The sequence below is a fragment of the Embiotoca jacksoni genome, unplaced genomic scaffold (genome assembly GCF_022577435.1).
Source record: "Embiotoca jacksoni isolate LCO1_2020_lvr unplaced genomic scaffold, fEmbJac1.0.p SCAF_15, whole genome shotgun sequence".
NCBI lineage: Eukaryota > Metazoa > Chordata > Actinopteri > Embiotocidae > Embiotoca > Embiotoca jacksoni.
Window position 1 is genome coordinate 4,278,079 of NW_027185285.1, and position 12,615 is coordinate 4,290,693.

Consider the following 12,615-nt stretch of genomic DNA (forward strand, 5'->3'; position numbering starts at 1 on the left):
CAAATCATGTATACAACGCGTGATGTAGCCTATTCTTTCATCCTGGGTTTAAACGTAATTTAACATGTTAATTTACAACTCGACATGATCACCAGGTGTACTTTGAAAGGTCACACCGGAAGTGATTTGTTCATATTCTGGCACGCTTGACGCTGCTGCCTGGCGAAGATAACTTGGTGCTTGGGAGTGAGCGCTCACACAGAGAGCCGGTGATGGGAGACAAACTCAGTCCCTGACGCGCGTAACGCTCAACTGGCTTTTTTTTCAGATTTCTTTTAAGAATTAGAATATTCACTCAACTGGTACAGAAAAAGAATTGAAGCAGGAAGTGAACGTATGTCAGTTCAATTTCATTTTCGGCGACAATTTGTGTCGTGGGGAAACTGCGCACCGGTTGTCCAGGATTTGAGCCATGGCACAGGAATGAGACAGCTTTGCAAAGATGCCTGTTAACTGGAATATAACTTTTTCACGGCGGTCCTATGGAATATAGTTCGATTATACACAGTCTACATGTTGTGCCATCATCCCACGTGAAAAACAAACTCTTTGCGTTCTTCATAATGCTGTCCCTTTGGGTGTACATGATATATTGCTGTGTTGGCTACTGCTCAACTGTGCCAAACCTGACGTACGGCTCGGTGAGCAGACACGAAAACGATGCCGAGGCTGACAATCAAGAGTCCTCTTTAGGAGCGTCCAGGGACTTACTGAACAACGAGAACGATTTGGACAGCAGAGCAGACGAGTGGGATGAAATTAGAGGCGAGGCGAAGGCGTTGGATGATAATGCCATGTCAGGTTTCCTCAATGAGTCGGAAAGTAAAAAGTTGCCCCAGGCGATCATCATCGGGGTGAAGAAAGGAGGGACGCGGGCGCTGCTGGAGTTTCTGCGCCTGCATCCAGACATCAGAGCGGTGGGAGCGGAGCCGCACTTCTTCGACCGCAACTACGACAAGGGGCTGGAGTGGTACAGGTACATCGCACTCATACTCGTGATCTAATATTAAAACATAAAGGGAGACGCACACAAAGTCTGAAAACCTGCCGAGCGTCATGTTCCTGTTTTATTGATGTGAACGTGGACTTCTTAAGCGCCCAGTTAACGCCCTCAATTAAGAGCGTCGTTACCGGGGCTGTCCGGTGACTTATTTCACGGGAGTCGTTGACTCTGACTTACCAAAGAAATTTTGAACAGCTTGTCAATTCATCCAACTTTTATTTACTTTGTATTGTAAGATTTAGCCACATAAATAACACGCCTATAAAAAAAAGTAAAGTAAAACCTTGGTTGTGGCAAAATTCAAATCTGCATTACAAATAAAGACTTCCCTCTGAAAGTCTATCCACATCTAACCTTCGACTTTTATCTTGACATGTAGTTTAGCCTGATAACAATTTCTGCATTAGCCAAAAAGAAGATAAGCAGCTGTAAAAATCAAATGATATGCAAGTCAATTAGGTGGGAGAGGACAAAGATAAGAATGTAAGAGGTGAACAAGTGAGAAAAACAACATAAGTGTAATTTCTTTTTACTATTAAAATCAAGCAAGCCTGCCCCATTACATCAATATTTTGAATTAAAAATAACACACAGAGATTGTGTAGTTACTTTTGACCTGCGCAATGAATTTATATTAGTTTATGTCAGTTTCTAAAAAGACTGTAAACTGATGGTGACCTTAAATTCATAGATTAACGGTGTTCACAGTTTGTCATGTTAATTACTTAATTATTAATTATTACTTTAGGTTCAGGCCTGAGGTAATGCACTGAAACAACAAAACAGAAACAGAAAATGATGTAATGCATGATATCTATTTCTGAAAAAAAAAAAAAAAAAGAATTCCCAGTATAAAGTGAATATTGTTGTTGATAAAATGAAACTGAAACTCAGCCATTGGTTTGGCCACACAATAAAACATGGCTGATAAGATAAGTGGGGCCTCAGGTGATAGCGTATTCTACAAACTGTTGATTGGGCCATTTAAACATAAACAGTACAGCTATACAACTAAAGTGTGATCAAACTAAAATGTGCTGGCACAAATACATATCCACATTTCAATAAAGACTCAACTGTTCGGCTTGTGCTGACATGTCAGGCAGCTCCTCTCAGTCATGTTCATTTACAAAGCACAATCGATTGTGTGCTTGTTTGCGTGACCTTCGCTGAGATTTCCTGGAATTTTTCTACATCTGTCCTTGGATCTCGACTTTCCGTGGCTTTCTGACTGGGGCGGGGAGGGGGTGGGGGCGCCAGGGAGAAAAAAAAAAAACCCTCAAAAGATAAAGTAGAGCTTCTGTTTAGATTTGACCTGAATTCTGGGTGCAGCTCAAAAGGAGCAGAACCTTGCTTTACAGTTAGGATTCAGTAAGTTACATAATGCCGTGATCCTTCAGCAGCCTGGAGCTGCTCAGGAGCGAGATTCAAGATTCAAGAAGTTCCAGGGTATTGATTCAGTTGCGCTAAATCTGTTTTGTTCTTCAATCCAAGCAGATATCATTGTCAAAGGCAGACATCTCGGATCCGCAGTTGCTTCCACCTTCTCCACTGTGTAATGTAACATTTTTATTGTATTGGCAGCTGTCGTCCTCATGCCTCAGTGTGCAAGCTCTTCATTGACTCAGTTGCACAATCACGCAACTTGTTACTCTTAGTGGAAAACAAAATACACAATATTCTTGGAAGTATTGATATTTTACGGACCCAACATGTTCCCGTTAATGGCACGGCATTGCATGGAGGGCCTTACATCAGAGAAACCCCGTTGTCAATAGGAAGAGATGCTGCTCCTTCAGGTGTCCATTTGACTGAGCCGAAGGATTAACTGCCAATGTCAAAGGATCTAGACACTGTTTCAAAGCTGGCTCCATCGAGCTACAATAGGGGAAGCGAAGCATTGTTCAAAGGACTTCTCGCTTAAGCTCCTTTAAGAATTTCCGGACAGGTTTAGGCCATTTTGGAATGATCAGCCTGCGAAGACTGTCTTTTGTCCATCTCTACAGACTGAGCATCAGGAACAAATTCAAATTGTCCTTTGCTTGAAGACTTTTTAATTATAGTCTTCATGCTAACAATCCACATGTAGGTAATGCATATAGGAGATGCTATCTTTAAAGATAGATCAAATCCTAACGGTAAGAAAGTATTAGTCGTGGAAGCGTTTCTATTTAACCGAGATGTTCCAGCTTCTTGTTGGCACTGACAGGTACACACTAAACACACAGCGAGTGAAAGTAAGGGGACTGTTTGATCCTGACGACGCATACGGTATAATGAAGGCTTCTTTTCCCAGAGAGGCGATCAGGCTAATTAAAACAACTTGGCTTGAGTTGTCAAAGTGAGATCGCCGTGCCACAAAATGACCCCATGCCGCAGAACGCCATGACATCTCGAGTCGGCCCTCAATGATCATTTAGTGGTGCTCAAAAAAAAAAAATCAGAAAACTTGTCTGGCTTTAAGGCGGAGCACATCATTGTCGGCCGCAATATGGAGCATTAATAAATTACTAATTTTGAGTGCCACATCCTTTTTGAAGCCAAGAGAAGGTGTCCACTGATTTGTTTGGCCATATGTTTCACTTCATTGCCCCATGACTAATGGTGAGCAGTAGCTTGGGGCGAGGAGCGGTCTGCTGGGTGGGCTTATCAGCTCCTGTGGTGGCATTGAGTTGTGCCCACGCCATTTATCTGCTGTGATTGGTGTGTCCATCCTGCTGGAGGGTCCGCTGTGTCCATCCCTCCGGAGCCCCACATAGAGGAGAGGCCCTCGCACAGCGGGGCACCGACCACTATATAGCATGTTTTCACCACTGGGCAGAAAAAGAGAAGCAGACAGACAATTGTGCACACTTACTCACACGGAGCACAGGAGGCAACTCCCAAAAGCCGTGGGAACGGCTTCCTCCTTGGCCCCTCCTTTCTTTAGCAACAGCATAATTCTGACTTCCTCCTATAGGTCTCTTTTTGACAGGTTAACTCCTCATCCACTGAATGCACTCTCACATCAAGCTTACAGAAGCTATACAGTAGATGTGACTTAATTGCTGTAATCATGTTTTTCTTCTGGAGGTGCTATATATAGAACAATGAAGAGCTTTCTTACCAATTCACTGCGGGTGTCAGAGAAGACGGCCTAATCCTCCTCGGAGCCCCGGGGGAGCTTACTGCAGGCCAGTGGCAGATAGAGGGCAGTAAATATAAAGTGAGCCTTTTCTTACTGTTGCGCTATGGAGCTCAATGAAAGGGGATGCTGGAGAACCCCTGAGGACTGCATTAACTCTGACAATAAAAGAGCAGACAATTAGTGTGAAACATGTTTTCTCTGCCTTCACTTTGTATGCAAATGTGTTCAGAAGGGTGAAAGTGCCCTTTGACGAAGCCCAGCAGGAGTTCATCAGAAAGAGCATTCATTGGAACCTCTCGCCCCCCCTCCCCCGCCCCCAAAAAACCTCAAATACTACGCTTAAGCTTTTTAGTCCAAAAGTTGACTTTCAGAGATCTCTGTGTGAAAAGTTCCGTTTCCCAAGAGTAGGTTCATTTCCGTCCACTGGTGGCTTTTTTGCTGACTCGACACTTTGAGCTACAAGGACACAGGGGAACCGGTAGGAGTGAGAGAGCTCTCAGTAAAGGTATATCCCAGCTTAAACTAATGTGTCAGCACACTGGCAGGAAAAGAGGGAGAATGTGCGTTTGCAATGAGATGCTTCAAAGAAGCAATTCACACACACTAGCTGTTGTTTCAAACATTTTTTTTTTTACAAACCATGACACCTTGCACTCAAACAACTTCATGTGCTACAAAAAGCAAACCAAAATGCTATTGAATTTTCTCTTCTGAAAAGTTGGAATAAATCTTCAAGATCATCAATAATGTGCAACTTCAATTAGTATTGTAAAGATTGCAGATTTAATTTGCTCCAACAACCCCCTGGGCTTTTCCTTGAGGCAATTTGTCCAACTGCAGCACTTATTACAGCACTTTGAAAACATTGAAACAAAAAAAGCTCACTCCATTATATCCCCTTGAGTTGTCGACTTCCTCATCTGCCTCTTTTGTAGTATCTTCAGAGAGAATTTGTTGTTTCCTGCTTCTGCCTTTCTCTATACTGCAGAGACTCCTTGACAGAAAGTCAGAGCAACTTTAGAGAGAACCTGTCTGCCTCAGCCATCTTTGTTTTGCTTCTTTGAAGTCTTGTTTGCTTTTGTTGATCCTCTCAGACCAGCGTGCATCTGTGGGGAATTATCAAATTGTTCCAACCACTACAGGTCAGAAACATGGACCGGATGCATTTCATTAAATTGAGACTCTTACATCATAAATAGACGTTGTCTTCATGTACTGACGTCTTCAAATAAACTCAATATTAACTAAACATAAGCTTTTCTTGCTTACAGTCACGTATTAACTGTTTTATTAATGTTCCAACACAAAACAGTATTCATCAAAATTCTTCATTGCAACACTCCCAGCTGCAGTTGACCAATGTTACGAGTTGATTTGTCAAATTTTCACTCTTCGCAAATATATTACCTTGACATTGTATCTAGAATATATCCAACAATTTAACAATAACACGTCAGATAAAATGTCTGAACCTGAACTATAGAAAACTTTTCTCATTTCTTTTGGCCTTGGTTATTTCTTTCGGTTTCAGTTTTTTTTTGTTCATTCCTAATTTCTCTGAGTTTATTCCAAGAAACCTTGCAAAAGCTTGATTATTTTTTGTGTTGCTGGCCTTAGACCAAGTATTTATTATCGGTGGTAGCCTACAGTTGTTGCTTTGCTGAACGCTGGTATCTTTCAGTTTTTCTCTGAAGTACCTTTGTCACTCCGATTCAGAATTTCCTTTGTGCTTGTGTATAGTTAGGTTAGAGAGTTGGGTGTAGTATGCTAGTAGTGGCTAATGTACGCCAAAGCAGGGGTTCCCGACACAAAAGTGGGTTATGGGCTCATTCTGAGTGGGTCGTGGATGTCTGCACGTTTAAAAAAAAAAAAAAAAGTTGAGTGAAATTGGGGAGTGTACAGAATTTTTGGTGCTGTGCTTTTATTTGAAAGGATATACGTTTTTCATGACGTTGGTGCACAAGCAGTAACCGTTTGATGCCAGCGTTGTCATGACAGTCACGACCAAAACGTTCAGTAGTTAGCTCTGATCTGAGAATTTATGAACAGGGTTAGGATTACATTAGTTGGCCTTCTTAATTAAGAAAAGTCATCTTTTTTTTAATTTAATATTTCAGTTAAGATTTTTGAAACTTGATGAGCACATATTCCTGTAATTCAAGATAAGTCTGCCTTTTTATTTCATTAGGTTTTTAGCCCTGGTTCCACTTGATTTTCTTTTTTCAGTTTTCGAACTTCTAACCTTCCGCCCTACCCATCAAATATATCAAATACACATGCAGTTTTTGTAGAGATGCAGCAAAGACCTGTACATGGACAATAACTTGTTCCCTTCTAAAATGATGTTGGTGCACTGCCACTGTGGTATCTACAACTGCTGCAGGAGCTCCCCGGTCAGTGTGACATGTTCTGGCTCCTTAATGACCGACATTTCTGACAGAATTAGCTGTTTATCTATAAAATAAGTTCCATAACTGAAACAGGCACAAACTCACTTGAGTTTGTGGCTCTCTTCAACTATAATCTTTTGAAGACAGTAGCTTTAACAACAACATACGCACTTGATAACAAAAAATATTTCTTCACAACCGTTCGATTACTTCCACAGGGAGTGCACCCACTGAGATTAGTTTAGAGTTATTGGTTTACATTTTCTCCAGCATCAACTCCCTGATTAAAAATGCTCGCTGGCACTGTAAACAACTGACTGTCAGAATTGTTGTGTTAACGCGAAGCCAGAATGTCTCGCGCACTGTTTCTCCTGCTTTTCCTCCCCCTCTCTTCGAAATGGGCTCGTTTCCACAGACAGCCAGGTGGCCTTCAGTTCTGCATACTGACAGGAATAACGGCAGAAGGGTAGGAGAAAAAAAAGTCATTCTCTGCGCTGTCATTGTTGTTCAGGAATGCTGCCGAGAGGCCGAATGCTGTTCAACGTCATATAAGAAGGTCATTTGTGTAAAGTGTGATGGCGATGACTTTCCCATGCCTGATAAGATGGGCTGCAGGGGCTGGAGAACACCTCCCCTAAACTATGCTTCCCTCTTTGATTTCTGTCTGGAACTTGTCTCCAGTAAATCGGTCTGATTATTCCAAGTGGCTGCATACCACCACCTCTCATCCTGTCTTTGGGAATAGGGTGGCACAACCACTCTCAGAGCTGCAGGGTAAGATGAGAACTCATCATGGCATTAGATAATACTGAGGGTTTTTTTTCGTTTTTTTTTTCCTGGAGCTGTCCCTTGTCACGGAGGTCTGAGAAGCTGAAATATAGATGCCAATTAGAGTCAGTCAAGCAGGCTACTGCAGGAAACCAAAAATTGTCCTGCAGTTTTCTGCTCTGTTCTTGTTCCTTACTTTGGTGAACTCATTACAGAGGGCATCAGTGAGCAGCTGAGCACGAAGCTGCACGCAGTAAATTCCTACCTTTGAACCTGCTTCCTGAAAGCAATGTAAACAAGGCACCAGCTTTCAAACTCCCCAGCCGGTAGTTTAATGGACACACCTGACTGCCCGGCAGACAAAACACAGGCAAATTACACAACACACCACCTCCAGGATTAATATCTGTCTGCAGGTAGTACTATTGAGGCAGGAAAACGCAGACGCAGCATCTGAGGGGGCAGCGGGCAACTTAGGCAGGGGGAGTTGACCTATGCAGCCTCCATCCTCTTACGGTGCACCCGATTCCATCTAATCCTGTATTTACTCCTTCCCCCGTCCCCGTTATCTCCCGATTCCTGCTGTCCTCCTGCGAGTTTAAGTGAGAGGGCAAAGGATGCTCAACATCAGTATAGATTTATTTTTAGTGCACCAATTATAGGTAAAGTCTTCAAAGCTTAAGACGCCACACTCCACAGCTTTAAAGGTACATTTGAATCCCACTCGGAAGTAAAGCAGCGTTTGTAGCTTTATGAAGTCCAATAGGAACATGCAAAATACATAAGGGGCAAAAGTCAGTACGTCGTGGCTCAGTTTGAGAGAAGGGACTTGCTTTTTTGTTTGTTTTTTTGTCTCGAAGCTGAACGACGATACCTTTGCATGGCTGATTGATAGATGAGGGTGCACTAAAACCTATTGGTTCCAGGCGACATTGTTTATTAAGCAGAACAAATCGTGAAAGCTTGCTACATCTGCCCCCCTTAAGGCGACCCTCTCCCTCTGTGCTCAGTCAGAGATGTTCTCCTGCTCTATCTGTGCCGAGATGAATAATGCATGTTCTGTTCTGCTCACGCAGATTGTTTTCCTCGTTGACTAAGTGGAAAGTTTGATTGGTAGTACGTTTTTTTTGGGTCCCTTGAGGCTCCGAGAAAGCCCTGCAGCACTTCGCCTGTGTGTATCCAAGAGATGCAGGAGATAATTGCAGGGGGTGGGTGGTGGTGGGGGGGAAGGGGAGGGGTTGCGATAGAGTTGTTTGTGTCTCTCATACCTATTACCTTGATTACTTTTGGGGTTTTTCCACCACGTACAATGGTGGCTGAGGCGCCAGGAAAGTGCGATAAATGTGTAAGACCTCGGGCCTCCGTAGACTGGAAGGAAAGAGCAGGTGATGTTAGTGATGAAACTGCATAAGGAAGAGATACCCTCGTGTGTTTGTTTGGCAGTAATAAGATATAGGTAACGCCTGCGCGATCACTAAAGCTCTCCTCCTCTGCCAGTGCTCTGCACAGCAAAAATTGTGCCGACCATTTTCTGCTCGCTTCCGCCACATAAATTTGTAAGATGAAAGCTGTTCGGTTTGACGAGGGGTATTGAAGCTCCGAGTGTCTGTATCAACAGATGGTTGGAAATTATAGTAATCACTTTAATGACACGGCTTCCTCGGCTTTCTCGTTGTTTGATTTGGATCAACCCGTCACTATCAAAACCTGAGAATATACCAGATACTGAAACAACTGAAGATTTACATTTCGACTGACGTAAACCCACATGAAGTATGTCGGGAGCTGATGCTTGTCAATGCGGGACATTTTACAACGGCTTATATTTCTTTCTCACGTGCAGCAGAAAACGAGATATCTGCACACTGCGCTCAATTCACGACATTTGTCAAATCAGCATGACATCTCAATTGTGACGGAGGTGTACAGGAACCAAAATATTAGTTTAAGGTAACTAATGAATAAATGTATACCTTTATAAATGCCCATCCTAAATACACAAGCACCTCCGCTATTAAATGCAAATATCTGTGTAAGTAATGCTACCACTCTGCAATTACACATTTTTGAGACACTGTTGAGTCAACTCTTGCAATTTGTTAGTCTGCTTTCTGAGGTGCTGTTAAACTGGATTAAACTGTATATTGTTACAATATTGGGGTATACTTTCACTCGGATGTACTGTAGTATTTTATTGCTTCCACACCTTATGCAACTGGGTTTTTGTTTTTTTCTATGTCTCTTAGATTAAATACTTGCCATTGACTCTCATTGCCGTGGCCACGTATCTCTCTCTCCCTGCTCTCTCCAGAGACAAGCCAGCCACTCAGTTGGCCAACGAGGCAGCCAACCAGCCTCTAATGCTTTAGCGTGTTTGTCTTAGCCCTAATCCCCCTTGGCTCACTTTAGCCATTATCCAGTCAGGGTTGCAGTTAACAGGCTATATTATGATCAACCAGAACCATCTGGGGTCAAGAAGAATATGCAGTTATGGGAATAGACAGCTCCCAAGTATTTCCTGCATTTTCTCCAAAGGAATGTAAAGCACCAAATCTTCACAATTCACACAAAAATTACTGTCATATCTGAGGAGAAAGGTGCATTACATTAAAAAGCATAGAACTGCCAATTCATAGCTAAAACCATCATTTATATAATGTCATGAATGTGGGGAATATTTCAATGCCAGGATTGTGGCGTTTAAAAGAGGATTTAGTTCTTAAAGTAGATTAAATGCAGCAACAAGAGCTGAATGTCTTCCTTCAAGGTTTGTATTCAGAACATGTCGTGAACTGTGTATTGTGTTCACACGCAATCACAGATGATTGATGGGACTCCTGCTCTACCTACCAGTCCCTGTCACTTTGGGTACATTCACAAACTTGGTTAATGCAGCTCATGATGTCTACAATTGTCTTCTTGATGATGAATGGCTAGCTACTGACAGTATTTTTAAACCTGCCGTGGAAAGACTGTGTCAGTGTTAATCTCATCTTCGATTATGGGCACTTTTGGAAGTTGCTGGCTTTCAAAAGTGGTGGCATTACAAAGAAAAACGAAATATTCAGCGGTGCGGGGTTGGATATTTGTGCCATATGCTGTCTGCAGAACATATTTAAATAACTTTATTTGTGTCACTTGCAGGGAGTTGATGCCCAAGTCATCAGAGGGCCAGCTGACCATGGAGAAGACCCCCAGCTACTATGTCACCAAGGAGGTCCCTGCTCGAATTTACACCATGTCTAAAGACACAAAGCTGATCATAGTCGTCCGGGATCCTGTCACACGAGCCATCTCAGACTACACTCAGACACGCTCCAAGAAGCCGGACATCCCCTCTTTCGAGAGCCTGACCTTCAAGAACATGTCAGCGGGTCTGATCGACACCACATGGAGCGCTGTTCAAATCGGCATGTACGCCAAGCACCTCGAGCGCTGGCTCCAGCACTTCCCCACGGAGCAGCTGCTGTTTGTTAGCGGAGAGCGTCTCATTACCGACCCCGCAGGTGAGATGGCTCGTGTCCAGGACTTTCTTGGACTCAAAAGGGTCGTCACGGAGAGACATTTCCACTTTAACCCAGCAAAAGGCTTCCCCTGCCTTAAGAGACCTGAGGGGAACAGCAAGCCACACTGCTTGGGTAAAACCAAAGGCAGGACCCATCCGAACATTGACCCCGAGGTGGTGCAGAGGCTAAGGAACTTTTACAAACCGTTTAATAGCAAGTTTTATCAGATGACTGGTCATGACTTTGGCTGGGACTGAGAGGGAACATGATGACAGACTCATGCTGGTCCCTTTTTTGTGTTCTTTTTAAATATAATTTGATCGTTCTGGAGATATTGGTATACAGTGTATGTACAGTATTTGGTGGTGTGTAAAAAGCTCAGAAGTCTATTTTATGATAATTTATTGTTATATTAACTCACTAAGCTGCCTAACCAGTTTCATTCATGGTTTAAATTCTCATGACACATAAAGATTTTTCTAAAAGCACAGTGTTTCTACACGTATTACGAGCAGGCTCAGTATCCTTTTTTAATTTAATTTTTTTACCAGGAAGGTTTTTTTGGCTCTTGCCTCACCTTGAGCTGATTGAGATCAAACTCGACCAACAAGTGGTAATAACCCCTTTACATCTGCCTGACCCTCAGAGGTCTGTGGGCCCACTTAGTCAGGTCGATAAGGGCTTCAGCTGATCCAGTGCAACTAGCCAGGTGGATCAATACAGTAATAGCTCCTCATCATGTCAATTAGACCTGAGTGATGGCACTGCCTTGATCTCTCGAGCATTGCAATAAAACATCGATCCATTCATGGCAGTAAGTTTATGGTTGACCCTCGAGCCAAATTCAAGTTAATATAAGAATATAAATTTCCACTGCAATGTTACCGACTTAACCACTATTTATACCGCTTTTACAAAGGAATGTTGATGAGGATCCAATAGAGTCCTGTCATTATACTTTTTTGGGATGTTTTTATCCATTTTCCAAAGAGCTGCTGCCCAGGCTTTATTATGCTTAAACAGAAAAATGATTCATATGAAAAGTCGTATAACTCGGTCACATTTATTGATCTGTGCTGAAATTGCTCTCATTGATCACTCTTTTTTAATGCAAGTGATACTAGACTAATTATGCCCTTTCCCACGATACTTCAGCTGCTAGAGAGAAAATGAGCATTACCTTTTCTACTTTCAGTGATACTAGAGGAGAATTAAAACAAACCCGGCCTCTCAAAATTCCTCATTTGAATTTTATTTACGGTTGAGTTTTATTCAGCCAAACATTAATTTATCATCATTCAGCGTCATTCCATAATGATGTACTGCAACCTTGATGTTGTAGCCGCACTATTCTGCTGTATGCATTGCTTTACAGACATTGAAATGAAGCAGGTTTGACTAATTAAACGGTGCAATCGTGTCATTTTTATGAAGTACGAAATAAATCTGTTTTACCCAAATCAAGTAATGCAGTCTCCATGATCTTTGTATTTGCTTCGTTGTCAGAAAAACTGCCAGATATTACAAATGTGTCTCCACTTACTAATGCACTACCCCCACATTACCTGTATAGATTTCTGGATCCCTTAAGGCAAAGTGTACTGCTGTGTCTAATTTACCATCTTGCACATTATTGCGCGAACGGGCTAATTAGCACAGCACTGTTAAGTACTTTTAGCTGTCTCAGCCTCCCACTGCCACCACAGAGGGTCCTGTTGCCATGACCCCCACAAGTACATAACAAAGTGTCAGGTTTCTCATCTGGAGAGGTGACAAATGAAAAAGACCGCCGTTCAGTAATGTCGCTGGGCGAGATTTAAT

At 42.5% G+C, this 12,615-nt stretch overlaps 1 protein-coding gene across 1 annotated transcript; it reads left to right on the forward strand.

The window, feature by feature from the left end:
* The first annotated feature begins 219 nt into the window (after positions 1 to 219).
* On the forward strand, positions 220 to 12,262 carry hs3st3b1a (heparan sulfate (glucosamine) 3-O-sulfotransferase 3B1a). Its single transcript, XM_069148991.1, has 2 exons — positions 220 to 976; positions 10,433 to 12,262. Exons 1-2 carry the CDS (start codon positions 483 to 485, stop codon positions 11,049 to 11,051), a joined length of 1,113 nt encoding a protein of 370 aa, XP_069005092.1. The 5' UTR covers positions 220 to 482; the 3' UTR covers positions 11,052 to 12,262.
* Positions 12,263 to 12,615: the final 353 nt, after the last annotated feature.